Below are 15,823 nucleotides of genomic sequence, written 5' to 3' on the forward strand. Positions count from 1 at the left end.
TGACTAAAGTTTCCTTTCACGGTCTAATTCATTTATTCACATAGGTCCTCCCAAAACTGTCTGAGCTCATTATAATTATGATAGAAAGAAGAGTAACTGCAACTAAAAACTACATCCAGATAGATTCTTATTACATATTACATTATATTACTGTAAGAAAATGTTGTGATTATGTCCTTTGTACGTTTATGACAAATTATTATTATGATTATTATGATTTCGATTATCATATTTCTTAAGTATAACAAAGATGTACTTGTACTATTTCCCCTTCTCATTTGTTAATGCTTTATTATTCTCATAAGTCTCCAATGTTATTAGATTAGATCACAGCATTAACATCTGTGATTTAATCTGAATGAAATATGGTCATCAGCAGCTGAGATCAAAGATCGCTTGGCCGATACTAATTTGTTTTCAAAAGTCTGTTTACAGTTTGCTAGTGGATGTATTTCTTTTCAGCTCCTTAACTGAAACCTGGAATAAACCTAATATGTATTGTTGCATTAAAAATTTAAAGAAACTTTGCTAAACATATGTAAAAGGTTCACTTATCTTAAAAGTACAAAATGTAGTTAGATTTTCAATTTTTCAGGTGGGAAAGTTGTGATTTGTGGATGTGATGCTTGGATCTTCCTCTAAATTATGTGTTTTAGTGTCCAGCAAATCTGTGTTCATGAAATTAATTCTGAATTTACAGTACTGTTTGGATAGATGTCCATCATGATACTACCAGGAATGGAACAAAGTGGTAGATTTCAAACTATTAAACTAATGTATATCAATCTACATTAGTCTATAAAATATTTTAGAGTTTTTTTTGTCACAGGGGTAGAGCTTTACCCTACTCATCATTCTGAAGCATAGTTTTTTCTACCGTCCATTAGCCTTTTCACAACCGTGGATACATTGAAAAATCTACTTGCGAGACTTGAGATATGAAAGAGCAACATTCATAAACTTTTTAATGAAAAAACAAAAATCACAAGTTCATTTTTGTTCGTTTTTTTTATCGTCTAGCTTCAGTGAATGAGCTCTTGAATGCAAAGCTTTGTTGCAGCTGACCTTTAAAAGTCATCATATCCCACTCTCCAACCAACATTTGAACGCATCAAAATGGCAGAAGAGTCAAATAAAAATTAGACTCCAAAAATAAGGTGTGACCTAAACATGATTTCTACTGTGTGGACTGTAACCAGTCCAAATACAACATTCATGTCAGTGCCAGAGGGAACACAGTTGTTTTTCCTCTCCTACAATGACAGACAGACACGGACACACACACACACACACACACACACTGCCAGTAAAGACAGCAGGGGGACTCAGTGTGCCACACACATACAGAAGCAGTGAGAAGTTGGACTGGTGAAAATGTGAATCAACCCTCGGGAGGTCAGTTTGAGAAATGTTGCCCTGCAGAGCAAAACAAACATTTCTAAACTGCCATTCTGTAGCTTCTGTTTATTCACCAGCATGTTCACCCTCTTTCACATCAACGAGCAATACAGTAACTCCTCGCATCCCTCCTTCTGACCAACAACGCATACAAATGACAGCACACACTCAGTATACACTTAGTGGTTTAAAGTGTTTGATCATCTCTCCTGTTTTATCATCAACCCAGTTTCCCTGAAGCCTCATATTATATGTTTTCTCTACAAGCTTGGACACGTGTATTAAAAGCAGATGACCTCAATAATGTAACTCAATCATTGCAGCCAATAAAAAAAGACTAAAACACGAGGTCAGTGTGTCAAAGCAATCATTTATCTTCACTCTGTTAATTATATCTTCTCATCCTGCTCAAACTTTTGTCTGTGCAATGTCAACTAACATATCCCAGTTAACCACTTATATCCTTGACATTTAAAATACAAGTAAGCTTTTCTAGACAAAGTGACCTCAGAGGAGTCTGAAGTAAAAAACAGGTGGAAAAATAATATTTAGCTTGGTTGTTGTGCTTTAAAATTAGCAAGTCACTTAAAAGTAATTAAAGGCTTAAAGAGCTACAAGCTGCACTTTGTATTCCACAAAATTAAAGGGGCACTTCACTCATTTTACTTTGCCCATGATGATGTCACCAGGATTATTTGACACGGGCTTGAATCCTAACTTTATTAGTAAAAGGCCTGCTTTACAAATTAGGAGCATGGAAAAGTCAGGTAGCAAGGGTCTCAAAAAACTCCTGAATGGCATTATGGGAATTGTAGGATCCAGCATATTTGGATCTTAAATTCGGCATATCTCTGCCTCTGGTGCTTTGATTTGATTGTTCTTTTTTCCCTCCATTTTATTAAAGTTTAATAATAAATTGCTGGAGTAGTCCTTTTAAGAATGCAGTCCCTGTTCTTCTTCTTCCCCTAAATTATAGAGATTAGGCGTGAGGAGATGAAAAACAAGGGATGTGTGAGATTAAGAATTAGATTAAGGCTAAATTAAAGATGAATCTCTCAGCCTGAGATCAGATTATTAGTAAACAGAAGGATTCAGGGGTGTTTGAGCCATCAGGATTAAAAAAAAATCAGAATGTAACAATAGAGGTTCGTTGCAATTACTATCCATGCTGAGAGCTGTTTGAAAATACAGGCCCTCGTACTGTATGTATGTGTGTTTACCTAATGTCAGATTTTGATGATAGAGCACGTTGGCTGTGGGACAGGAAAAGGCAGAGGGTTTATAATGGTTCATTTCCTGTCTCTAGTGATTTATCCTCCAGAAGCTCTGACAACAGCTCGCTGATTTACCGTTCTACCCCGAAAACTCACGTCTTTCGCTTCAGACTCATTTGATCTGTTCTCCAAATGCTTTGCTTTATTTTTGTCTTAACGGGCAAAGTATGATGACAGGATATCAGTTTATCTCAAAGTGCTCTGGCACATGAGGAGATGAGTAAAGACAAACCGTTTTCAGACATGTCAATATGTTTAACTAATTCACTTCAATATTTAAGGATCATTCTGGTTTATAACTATCTAAAGTGCAAAACACCCTGACGGCATCAGCCAAAACACACACTGTGTGACTGTTTTCCCTGCAGGCCAGGACACTGGTGGAACACACCGCTATCTATGCACAACCACGAAAATAAGACACAAGCTGTAATAAAAGAATTATCCTTTAAGTATTGTATTTACATATCATTTTTGAAGATCCTACATTTTTATATGTAAAAGATTATTCAACTATAATTCTTTACTTTCATACTCACAATGACCGATAACTGATAACCCCACCACAACTAATTTAAAACTTCAATCTATTTTATGAAAGTGTCATCATAATAGACCGGCTCATATTAAATTCACTTCCTGTCATTTTCAGGGCTTCATTAGCTCAACTTAAACTGAGAAAGAGGCTGATTGGTATTTAACAGAAGAGGTTAAAAGGACACATGAAAAGCCTCTAAAAACAACTCTGAGTTAAAAATGTTCAGTGATGTGAGAATGTGCATCAGCGCTTGTTTACATGGGATGCAGAGCAGACTTCAGTGTGTGTGTATACGGGATGTAAAGGAGACCTGTTGCTGCCTGTGTGTGGGATGTGGTGCAGACTACAGCTAGAATAACTCCCAGCTGAATTATTTATTTGAGGACCAACCCCCCCCCCCCGCCCGTCTGTGTCGACAAAGACGAAACACTATTGACTCCTTCCGCTCCAGGATCAAACACTATTGGCCAAGTAGAGTGTAAACAGGAAGACACCAACTGAGAAGTGACTCATGGGACAAAACAAGAAGCGGAGGATAAGTAGGAGGATGAAAAAGGTGTGAACAAGAGGCAAAACAAAAATGTCCTAAATGTCTACTGGACTCTTTCTCTGTCAGACTCTAAATCGCAGCTTATAGATGAGGACATACAGTAGGTTGCAGTCATTTGATCCGTTTTCTGTTGTGGCCTTGACATAATGGACATGTTGACTTTTTGGATATGTCACATAGACTTGACAGAAAGCAGCCTGTTAGGCTGGGTTTAAGACAGACTCCCGTGTCTTGTCAGCCACAAATGTCTGACAGCAAAAAAGGAACATGTCACTTTGAGTTAAAGCCATGACGCTAAATTTCATTTGCAGAAATTACTGTCTGGACAGAGGCTTTACTGTATTGAGGACAGTTTGAATTTTTTCATACAGGAAAATACAACCTAGGTCTTTGCATTTGTGTCATCATTTAAAATTTTAAAATCTGCTAAACACAGCTTTTGATAGTTCTAATTACGACAAGGTGAAGCTGACCTGAACTGACCAGGCTAAAGATAACATGCCTGTCAGTGATGGCTCAGGTCTAAAGATAACATGCACAGGGAAACTGCTAATTAACTACCGAGCGTAGGAATTACATAATGTTAGTCATCTAATGAAGTCTGGTATAAAAACCAACTGTCTGTCGCTATGTGAAGACAATGGGACATTCAACACAGAAATAACATCTAGTCCTTATGCAGTTATGTTAGCCACACCTCTGCGTTTTTACATAATACGGCATCAAATGAATTACTTTTGTATGTTCATCCTCTAATCAGCAGATGTGTTGACAAAACGACACATCACTATTTAGGAATCTTTATTCTGAGTAATTTGTTTAGTATTTTGCTCATTCTTTGAAGATTATTGAGTAGTTTTTAAGTTTTTTTTCCTATTTTTGTCAGGTCAGGTTAACATCTGCAAAACCAGTGAAAGGACGGTCATCGAGCAGACTGATTAAGGAACATCTTTCATAAATAAACTGGATGGCAACAGTTGATTTTAATAATACATGTAATATTGTCCTGATAAATACACAAACTGAATCGTGTTAAAAGGTGGCAGGCGTTTGTTGGGGTATCCAAACTGAACCTTTTTTTATGTTTTTAGATGTGTCTAGATTATATAGAAGCTCAATTTGAAAATAAAGTGTAGTGCTATAAATAATGCTTTCAAAAAGGTCAAGAGCTTGTACATTTAAGTTTGCACCTGTCGACTCTGATTTGAGAGTCTCTATATAAAGCTCTGTGCTTGGAGGCTTGATTTTGAAGTGCTTTCAAAAGCCACAAGATGCCTTTGAAAAGGACATAAAGCGAATGTCGACTTGTGGCAACAGAGACGAATGTAGTCAAATGACTACATTAAAACTCATACTTTGCACATGTGACAGATTTTGTCACAAGTCTTTTATTATTTTACAAGATGCAACCCTCATCCAGGTTTCCTATGACAGAGTGCTAAGACCTCGTTTACAGTCCATCATTAATCTTCCATGTTCTAACCCAATAACACAAATTCAATACTGCCGGGATGCTGCACAGACTACAATGGAGGCTCAAAGCCAACTCACAACCCTCCAATAAAGTTGGCTGAAAAGAGTTTGACTGAGAGGTGCTACAAGTTTCAATCACGCAGAATTACTGTGTCATAAAAGAACAGTCAACTTCTTACTGAATAGTGTAACAAATACAGATGAGAGGCTGCATAACCAGCTAACAATATAGAAATGTCTTCATTAAATGTATAGGAAATTTCATATTCAAATATCTGGCAGATATGAGAAGTTGACGAAGGGTCAGGGTCGTTCACAGCTCAGATGATGATCGGGGATTGTAACTTGACAAGTCACCGGGCGTCAAACAGGCCACAGAAACAAAAAGTGCGACAGAGATAGAGAGAGAAAGACAATCATGAGAAAATCATAAGATTAGCCAGGAAAGAGGAAGTTTTACAAGTCAGGAAAGGAAGACTGCTGATCATCATGAAACCATGTGATTCAGATGATGCATCAAAATTAAAGTTTATTCCCAAATCCCCAAAATGTAACTGCAGGTTAAATCCTCCAACCTTGAGAAATTTAGAAAATTACAAAAGGCTTTAAAGACGGATGTGAAAATGGTCGGAGGGCCTCAAAAGTACTGCTTGATTTTTATTTTTTTTTAATTAAAACCTACGATCTCAAAATATCTCACATCACATCTTGATATCAACATCTGACATCCTAGAATAAACGTGATGGAAATGTGAATTGCTATAGCATCAGCGAGGAGGAAAATAAGATGAAGAGTAAAAATGCAGCCCATGTCTCAGTGACACTGCTTTTCTAGAATAGCTCTTACTAAAAATACACATCGTCTCCAAATACAGACCAAAGCTGACAGGAAATGGACCAGAATAGACCTGAGCCATCACTGACAGGCAGCAAAATCTTAGCATCATCCAGCAAACTCTGCACGGTACCCACAATGCAACCCAGTCAGCGGTGTAGAAATACTCAGCCATCTTGCGCACACACACACACAAACACACACACCCCTCGCCTCCTATCTCTGTCACACGCACACAGTCTGTCAGGTAATTATTGCAGCTTTTATTGAACCACCTTGAGTAAACAAGGATGTAGCAGTACACGGTATTACTCTTTTCCCACATTGGTCACCTACGATGGGCCACAGCAGACATTCATCAATGCGCAGTGACCCAGTGCAGCATTAAAATAAGCGCCTGTGCATGACTGATCGCACACAGCTCCTCTCAAACTCCAAGGAAGAGCTAGTTAACATTAAACTCTCCACTAAAATGTAGCCATAATAAGACTGTGTGTACTGTTTGCAGGCTCATTAAGTTTCTGTTAGCCCATGTGCAGCTGTAATCAATGCTCGTCCGTCACGAGAAGGTCTGTTAAACAGGAACTGATGCTTTCTAAATCAACCATTCAATCGATCAATCATACTTTATTTATATAGCACTTTTCAAACAAATCAAATGCCATTCAGAGTGTTTTGCAAAGTGACTGACAAAACAAGGGATACAAATTTAGAGACTAATGCACACCCAAAAACAACAGAGAATAAAATAATTAAAGAATATTTGAAATAATAAAAAGATAAAAACAGTAGCATTGAGTACTATAACAAGAAAGATGCGTAATTAAGATAAAAGATAAAAGGTAAATACTAGAGACAAACTTTTCATAAGGAGGTTGATTGAATATTTAAAAAAAACAATCCGAAGACCCAAGGCAAAGTCTGGAAAATGATGCAACTTGATGGGAATTGCAGTCATTTAATCTAAAAAGATGGTGTCACAAAAGCCATCAGGTCAGGAATGTGAACAGAAATCCACAGTGTCATAACTCAGCTTTTCATAAAGCAAAAACATCTCATGTAACGGATCATCATGTGGCAAAAAACCACAACTAAGAGAAAAAGCTATTTAGCAATTTATGTTCATTTGTATATTTTACATCAAATAAAAGGACTGAGTATGTTCTTATTTTCAACGTGAGCCCTTCCATGCACTGACACACCTTACACACTGCAGTGAACCCACAATCACACACACACACACCCCCCTACAAAACTCACTATGTAGCTGATGACAGCGCTGCGTGTATCTGTAGTAGCTCTCCATCTCCTTCAGTGAGATACAGACAAACCTCTCTCCTCCATGTTCCTGTTCTCCTGCGCATTCCTTCATCCTGTCCCCCTGTCCACTCTCCTCTTCCTCCCTTATCGTCTTCATCTCCACAGGTAGAGAGACGAGTAACGCCTGCCTCATCCTACTCTTCCTAAACGCTTCCTGTCTCTCTCTCTCTCTCTCTCTCTCTCTCTCCCATGTGTACACACACACACACACACACACACACACACACGCGCATACACACACCTGTCAAAGTTTCTTGAGTAATTATGCCACACCTCTTTTCGCTGCCCCTCCCTCCTGCTGTGGAAATCTGCATACCGATATCTGACTGAGCACAACAGTCCACGTTCAGGATAAAAATAATCACGTCTTGCCACAGAAGCTGCCAGCCTAACCGCACACGCACATATGCTTGCAACTCATTTCCAAACAATCATTTCATGTAAAACTAAGTCTTCGTATGCATAGACTAAAACAGGTGCCAACCGTTATGTAATAATATCCTTTGATTTAAAAACAAGAGGTGAAGTGATCACAGTCCAGCCAGGTGGGACTCAAAGATCGGAGCTGCTGCTTTGTCTCTAACTTCCTGCCTTAAACTAAGAAAAGCCTTTAATTTATAGCATCAACACAACTACACAAACACTCACAGCTACTTGTATTCTGATGATAATTGTGCAGTCATCCAAACCTGTGCTGGTTTGCATTTTATTAGGCAGCGCAGGCCAGAGCCAGAAAATCTGAGGCAACCTCTTAGCTTTATCTCTGCATCATTAAAAGTAATGAATTTCCAGGTCAGGAGCCTTTAAAATACATAAAGAGCCTGAAAGGATTACAAAAGCTGCTAAAACACAAAATCAGCTCAAACACAATGTCCACGAAGATGAATCCTCTGACCTGTCTGGGTTTCTGGCCTTGTGAGAGATGTGTTCAAATATTGATTAGCATGTGCTGCGTGACTTTACAACAATCAATGCAGTTTCTTCTCGAACCGTCTGAACCTGTAACATTAAACGACCCCACAGGGCGACTTTTCCCCCCTTCTTCTTGTCTACACAACTCGACAGATTCCCAGAAGTTGTAAATTAGAATGTCATCCGTGAAGACAGCACTCACCTTGTCCGTCAGTTTGGGTGTATTTGTGGTTCGGTTTCCTTTCTGCTGGTTGTCGGCCACAGCAAAGGCGGGCAGACATGACAAGTACAAACAGCAGTCAACCAGAGTGTGTGTGTCTTTCTAATCAGTTCGTTTGACTTTGTGTTTGTCTGCTTGTTTCTCTGTGTTATCAGCCCCTTCACTATCCAACTGGTGAACACACATTTCTGCTTATTGAGACATGAGCTAAGTTATCAATTAGCCACTCACAAGGGCTTTTTCATGTAATCAGTTACCGAGGTCAAACACCAAGGAGTGCTGCGTTCAAGGTCCTACAGGCTGTAGAATCTGCCTTAAAGTGACAGCTAGTGTAAACAACTACAAACATATACCATACACAAATACTCATTATAAATTCACAGCTCTATTTGCAGCAAACTCCACTAAAACGACTCACTGTTGTACAACATGAGGACAATCCTGCTACATTGACCTAAAATAACACATTTTTGTTTCCTCTACTAGTCAAGAAGATTTGTTTTTTGCAGTACGCATATGAACAAAATCAAGACGGAGACCGATCAAAAATGCAGTTTAGTTACTGCAGATGATTTGATTCCCACTAGGAAACTAAATCCCTGATTTGTTTGATGTAAAATAACATGAATTTTCTAATTAATAATTTATTTAAATAAGATTTAAATAGGGTATTTTCACTTAGATATTCAGACATTTAAAGGTTAAATTAAATAAACTGAGGTTTCTGCGTAAAGAAAAATGGTTTTCTGAATTTGTATTTTTTTAAAAACACGTTATATATTTTTCAGTTAAGGTGCAAACCCAGAGGTGGCTTTACTGCTACATGGGAAATTTGTTCTGTTTTTGTACCTTAAATCATCACAATGCATTCTAAGACATTAATAAATGTGTTCATTTATGCTAAATTTGGAGTAAAGTCATTCATCTTTTTAAAGTAAACACAGTAACTAAAACAATATGAACACAGTTTTTTGGTTTAGATCCATATCCAACCCTGAACAACCACATATATTTCTTATAAATAACATATCAAATATCATCTAGAGAGAGAAGTAAACACACAACAGTGCAACCTTTCATTTTCATTTCACTCTTTAGTCCCTAAGGTTAAACCTCAAGTCATCCAAACTACTGCAGACAAACTGTAGCATCAGCAGGAAACTAAAGACAGAGGTTCTTGTATTTTGTTAAAATAATGAGGGGGAAAACACAGCAGGGGGAATCTCCCTGTGGTGATAGGAAATCCTGTCCTGTCATCCTGTCACATTGATTTCAACAACAGACACTAGATAAACCAGGACACAGTTTGGACATGTCCCGCTCACAAACACTCAAACTATACTAACCTCTTCTCCATATTGGTCGATTGCTCCTGCTGTGGCGTCTGTGTCGGGTCAACATACTGATAGATGCGGACAGATTGTGAAGCAGTCGACTCAACACCTCCTGGCCCTCTTGAATTAACTCCAAAAGAGACATCGTCGCCTCAGAGTGTGTTTCATGCTACATCTATGAGCTTGTTCATGGAGCCTCTTCCAGCCCGTCTGACTCTCCCCCTCCCCAGATAGGCTGCTGTGTTTGCTCTTGTGAATGTGTTATTGTTTATCTCACTTCATGTCTGCTCTGTGTTTATCACAGGAAGAGAGGGTGGAGGGTTTGCTGTGACATAATCCCTATACAGCTAATTATACTAGCTTGGCAAATGTGTGTTTGTATGTGTCTGTCCCAAGTGCAAACAACACTGCGTGCAAAATTAGGTCATTTCTTTAAAGTTTAACATGACTAAAAAATGTCTAAAAGTAAAATGATGGTGGGGAGAGACATGTTATAACGCTCCTGTATGCGTTTGCAGACATATTAAATACGGCACTGTATACACACTTGCAAGCAAGACGTAGCAGGACTGGCAACAAATTATTTGCAAATAAGATGGAACTGATACTTCCGTGTCATTTTTGGCCATTTGGTTTCACTTCAGTATTCATTTCACTGACTTTGAGTCACTGAAGGAAATCAAACATGTGGTCAGTGATTCAGAGGTCTGAAAATAGGCCACAATGCTGGAGAAACGAAACAGTTGCTTATCTCCTCCGGAATGGCTTCAAGGGCCTGTCATGAATGATGACCCTGCGTTTGCCAGAACGATGTACAGCTGATGACTGATAAAGGCTTTCAAAAGCACTTGAATTAGATTAATTAATTTAATCCATCCTATTTATTTTAATGAGGATGATGGTATAACAGAACACAGTTCAACAGCACCATAAACTACAGCCTCCAAAATAAGCAGTCTGCTCTTCCGACTGTTATCTAGGACATTCTGTTATGAAGTCAAGTTATGAGACAGTCGTTATTTGATCAGGGATTTTCAGGGAGAATTACTATATAATGGCAACAATTGTCAAGGCAACCAAAAAACTACTGAAGACTGAAGAAGAAAATCATAGACTGTGTTCAGAAGCGTCCTATATATAATATTATGATGTCAAAATGAGTACGCAACCGCACATACTGTGCAGTTGCAAGTTGCAACAGTTGCAAGTTGCAACTGCCCCATAAAGCACTGTGTCACAGCTCATATGGGAATATGTAATCCTTAAATATTACAGGCAAATATTTTTTTTTAAATACCAAAACTGGAATGAAAAAGGTTTTTACCACTGGGTTATATTACATTTACTGCTATTAATTTCATTCTTCTTTTCTCAGAAGACTGCTTGTGACAACAATTACAATGAAATACTGATGGTAACAATAGCCCTGTTTGTATTTATTTGCTTATAGCTAATGACTTCTAAGAAATAAGCAGCAGCTCAGACAACAGGACCCTCTAACTGTGGCATCAGTGGGTTTGGACGTCTCTTGCGCATCACTGATGATCGGAAAAACACTAAAATTACACTGGTGCCGTCTGTAAAGGTCTCCTCCTCCCTTAGTCTATCGCATTATCTTTATTTTACCTAATTTATCATCACACAATCACACAAACAGTTTCCATTTAAACTTCAAATGTAGCAAGTAATGGTGGTCATGCACTTTTCATTAAGTGGCATTCTTCACAATTAGATTTAGATCAAGTCCAAAAGATCAAAACCTGTGCCCTCCTGCTCGTAAATGGCTTCAAAACTAATCACGGTGATGACCAATTCAATTATTCTGGCTTTTTCTGGATAAAGGAACAAAAAGATCCAGCGAAGGAATAAAAGGGCTCGCGTGTAACTGTTGCTTTACCTGTCACTGCTGCCTGAAGACAGTCACACCATTAAAGAAGCTGATAAGTTATAGTTGAAATTAACTTAACTGTCGGGTTAGTCCTATTATTTAGATCAATCTTCCACTGGGAGTAATAAAGTACTCTGTAATGTTAATAAGAATTTCTTTAAACAATAAATGCGCAGGTATTAGACTGAAGATTTACTGTGGACCTGAGGATAACTGGACAAAGGCTGTTGATGGAGCTTCTGGTCTGGCTTTAGGCCACCTCTGTCTCTCAGCTGACTGTTAGAAGCAAATGAGGATCATGTCCTTGTCCCTGCACTAGCGACTCTTACTATGAAAGGGGTTAAGCTGAGCCTGGGGAGGCAGGAGGAGAGTGGGAACCTGAAAAGTCAATGCAAATGAACATTGCATGATGTAAACTAAGTTAAGTCCTCTCAGATTTTACTCATTGGAACCCTATATTGGTCACAGTTTTCTGCACAGACAATCACGTGTGCATCTATAACTGTTTCATAATAGTAAACTGTACAGTCGCTCTCATATCGTCTCACTGAGATAAATTACTCCTCTTTTTGCTGGAACTCCCTGAAAGACACCTAAGGTAAAATCCCACTTTAAAAAACCAAGGGCCCGTCAGAACAAATTTGCAACGTGCACGCTACGACTTGCAACATAATTTCAACATCATTTTCACAATTAACCAATCAAACGAAACACCGTACTCGCAACCCATGCATGAACATGTGAGAGCCCTGGCGAGGGACAATCATTTGTGAAACAGGACACTAGCACCGCTTGTGATCTGCGTGTAAGCAGTGCTTTAGTGAAACAGGCCCCAGCTGACTGACTCAAACACCTGCTGCTATGGAGTGTCAATAAGCGACATCAACATTAAACTGGAACAATAAAATACAATCTACACAAGAGAGATCAAATTTGACAAGACACAAAGTGAGTGAGTGTCCTACTAGTAACTTCTATATTAAAGCGCTGTCTGAAGGTTTAAAAAAAATGACTTCAGCAGGGACCTACCGCTGACTTCTGACAGCACCTCCAGCGATTTCTCCAGCTCCTCTGGCACTGACTGCTGGTCTCCCATCCTTGCTCCAGGACACCGAAACTCAGCAGACTTTCCTCTTCACATGTGCCTCACGGCTCCTAAAAGAGCACAGATGCTAAATGTTACTGAAACAACAACGATATGACTGAATCAGTGACTAAAAACAACACTTGAACCCTGAGCGTACTTAGCAGTAGACTCAGGTGAAAGGACACAGCAGGAATAATGAGAACTGAAAGAGACTGATGCACTATCCATTTAATTTAGTCAGCAGTGCACAGAGAGGGAGGGGAGGAAGGAAGAAACACACACACACACACACACACACACACACACACACACACACACACACACACTCACAGGACAGCACTGATGGCACTTTTGCAATTGCATAACACATCACAACATTGATGCCTCTGTGTACCAGACACACACCTCTGTCCTCACTGGTGTTAACAACATTGCTGACGCCAATTTGATCTTTTTATTAAATTGAGCTGTACAGCAATTTATCTTGGCATTTGGGCGTGCATGGTCAACTTGGGTCAAAGTGTTGATTTATGATAACACATAAACTATTTTTCCAGTGGGGCACCATCTCCTGCAATTTTAGCACTCACTATACCCACTGTAGCATTTTTTTTTTTTAATTGATAACAAGATTCTTGCAAGTGTCAACTGCAGATTGAGTGATCTGTGCCAACGTCTGCTGAGCGAGTTAATGGTCCAAATTGCTTTTTTTTTTAACCAAATTCACTACAGGCACATTCACATATAATGTAAGCATTTTGTGTAGTTTTCAAATAATCATAATTATAGTCCAAGCAGCTGGTTTCAGTTCAGTATTTTAAGATGCTTTCTGACAGGTGAGGGTTGTGTGCATCAATATCCAATCTAGTCTTACCACTGACTTCTCTCTCTCTCTCTCTCTCTCTCTCTCTCTCTCTCTCTCTCTCTCTCTCTCTCTCTCTCTCTCTCTCTCTCTCACACACACACACACACCTGATGACTTCTGGCAGAACAATCAAGGCAAATTTGTCCAATTCCCCATCCAATTACTAGTCCCCCCCACACAGAGGCTTCTTTCATAGCTTTGACAATAGAGCAGCATGCCCTTAGTCATATGGCCCGAGATCTTGTGACGTGGTGATATGCCAGGCTAAATAAAGACCAAGGCAAGCTCTTCGTGCAACACAATGTGACACTTCTAACAGCCAAGTTCACAGCCATGGCCTCAGGGATGCCCAGAGCACAGGGGAATAGGGGAGTTAGCAGATTTCAAGTGCGTGTGTGTTTTCCAAGAAATACGCACAAACTCACTTTCAGTTTCTCACCACTACAAATATTAAAGACAGGAGACCAGGCACTAAAAAATATGTATCTGGTCAAATACCAAATATGTTAATCAGAAATTACACATTTAAAAAAAAAAAAAAAAAGAGCAATTCTTCACAGAAGCAGGTGTCAACAGAAGCAGCATGTCTGATTTTGTCTGAAATTAAATTAAATATAATTAAATGATCAAATGTGGTGATCAGTGCCGCCCCCTCCTCCCTCCTCCCTGTGTAAGTCACAATGGCTGCTCACTCAGTCACTTAAATGACTTCACTCAACAGACTTTACTTTTGTGATCAAGATTGTGTAACTCACCAAGCTGTACACTGGGTCACTGGAGACTTGAAAATCTGTGTTTGATCACATTATTGCTGTAATTGTTAACAAATGTCAAGGTGACCGGGCTGGAAGTTGTTGTGCAGTATGTGTGTTGAAGAATTGTGTGGCCTAATACAGCAATGCTATAAGCAGCTCTATCTGTTTCCTAATTACTGTGGGCTGTATTGTAAGAATGTGCCTTTTGACAAATTAAATTCATCCAGCAAATGAGGAGCCCTTCATAATCCTATAGACAGCAACAGAAGAGACACCATGACATCTGGTGGTAGAAGAAATAAGTACAAAAAATGAGTTACAGGTCCATCCAACAAACCCACTGTATTGTATGTCAGAGGAGCTGAGCTATTTCTCAGTTACAAAAAAAAATATGAGTCATTTTTTCAGGTTTCTGCAAATGAGAAACCCACTTCTTCTTTTAAAAATGATTCACCCTCAGCTCTAGATAAGTGCCTTCTCCAAAATATGGATCTTGACAGAAATTTCGGTGTCACATTTTCACAGTTCATTACACTCTGTCTATCTCCCCTCTATGATAGCAATCCAGACTGTGGGAAAATGAGCTGAAGATACGGATCCACCACAGGATCTGGGAAGAGAATCTTGCTCTATCAACTCTTGGCATTGTCTTGTTCAGTTTTTGGTTATCCACAGACTCCACTACTCAAAGCTTCTCCTTACACTGTGATAAATTCAATATGGCAGAGGTAAAGCTCCTCTATAGCTTTACTGTCTGTCCCAGGACAAATATCTTTCATATTGTTCATTCTAAAATTTCACTTTTTGTGTGTTTGATCCATGGATGATTTGATCAAATCAAATCAATCAAACCATATATATAAACTGCTGGACGTAAAACTTACTTCAAATACTGCTGAACACCAGAAATGCATAGTTGTGTGTGTGAATACTCCACAATAGTCAATGTCTTGGTGCAAGTGCGCTTTGTGTTCAGTTCTGGGGGACTCACATGTGCAGTCCAACACTGGCATAAATCACCCCCCATACATCATATGCCACGATGCATGCCTCATACATACCTTGCATCCACTTCTCGGCTGCTGACAGCCATATTGTACATCTCCGCAATTAGCTGCGTCAAATTGAGGAGAGAAACTGCAGAGAAGACCGGAAATAATCGATTCTTCCTTCAAAATAAGAACATAAAAATACAACAATAATTTTACTTAAAATTTACCTTTTAGTTGGATAATTGCAAAGACAAGAAGTGAAACTATAACTACAAAAAAATGCTGTTGTTATTTTTTTTATGTGTGTCATTTTATATGGGTTATCAACGCAGTTGTGAATAGACTATCGTCGTTTAAACGACTGTAAAAGGGGATTTTGGGA

At 38.9% G+C, this 15,823-nt stretch overlaps 1 protein-coding gene across 3 annotated transcripts in view; it reads right to left on the reverse strand.

Moving 5' to 3' along the window:
- Positions 1-13,057, reverse strand: part of mcf2la (mcf.2 cell line derived transforming sequence-like a) — a 46,154-nt gene extending 33,097 nt beyond the window's left edge. The window contains exons 1-2 of one of the 3 annotated variants that reach the window (XM_071464915.1): positions 12,987-13,057; positions 12,772-12,897 (exon numbers count right to left, since the gene is read on the reverse strand). In XM_071464915.1, the coding sequence (XP_071321016.1) occupies positions 12,772-12,838 (67 nt within the window). In that variant the 5' untranslated portion in view covers positions 12,839-12,897; positions 12,987-13,057. Of the gene's footprint in view, positions 1-7,328; positions 7,591-12,771; positions 12,898-12,986 lie in introns of those variants that run through there. The other 2 variants (XM_071464916.1, XM_071464917.1) reach the window with 2 other exon arrangements.
- Between the last annotated feature and the right edge of the window lie 2,766 nt (positions 13,058-15,823).

This window comes from Trachinotus anak, unplaced genomic scaffold (genome assembly GCF_046630095.1).
Source record: "Trachinotus anak isolate AG129_WGS33_773 ecotype Australia unplaced genomic scaffold, CSIRO_AGI_Tana_v1 ptg000026l, whole genome shotgun sequence".
Classification (NCBI taxonomy): Eukaryota; Metazoa; Chordata; class Actinopteri; order Carangiformes; family Carangidae; genus Trachinotus; species Trachinotus anak.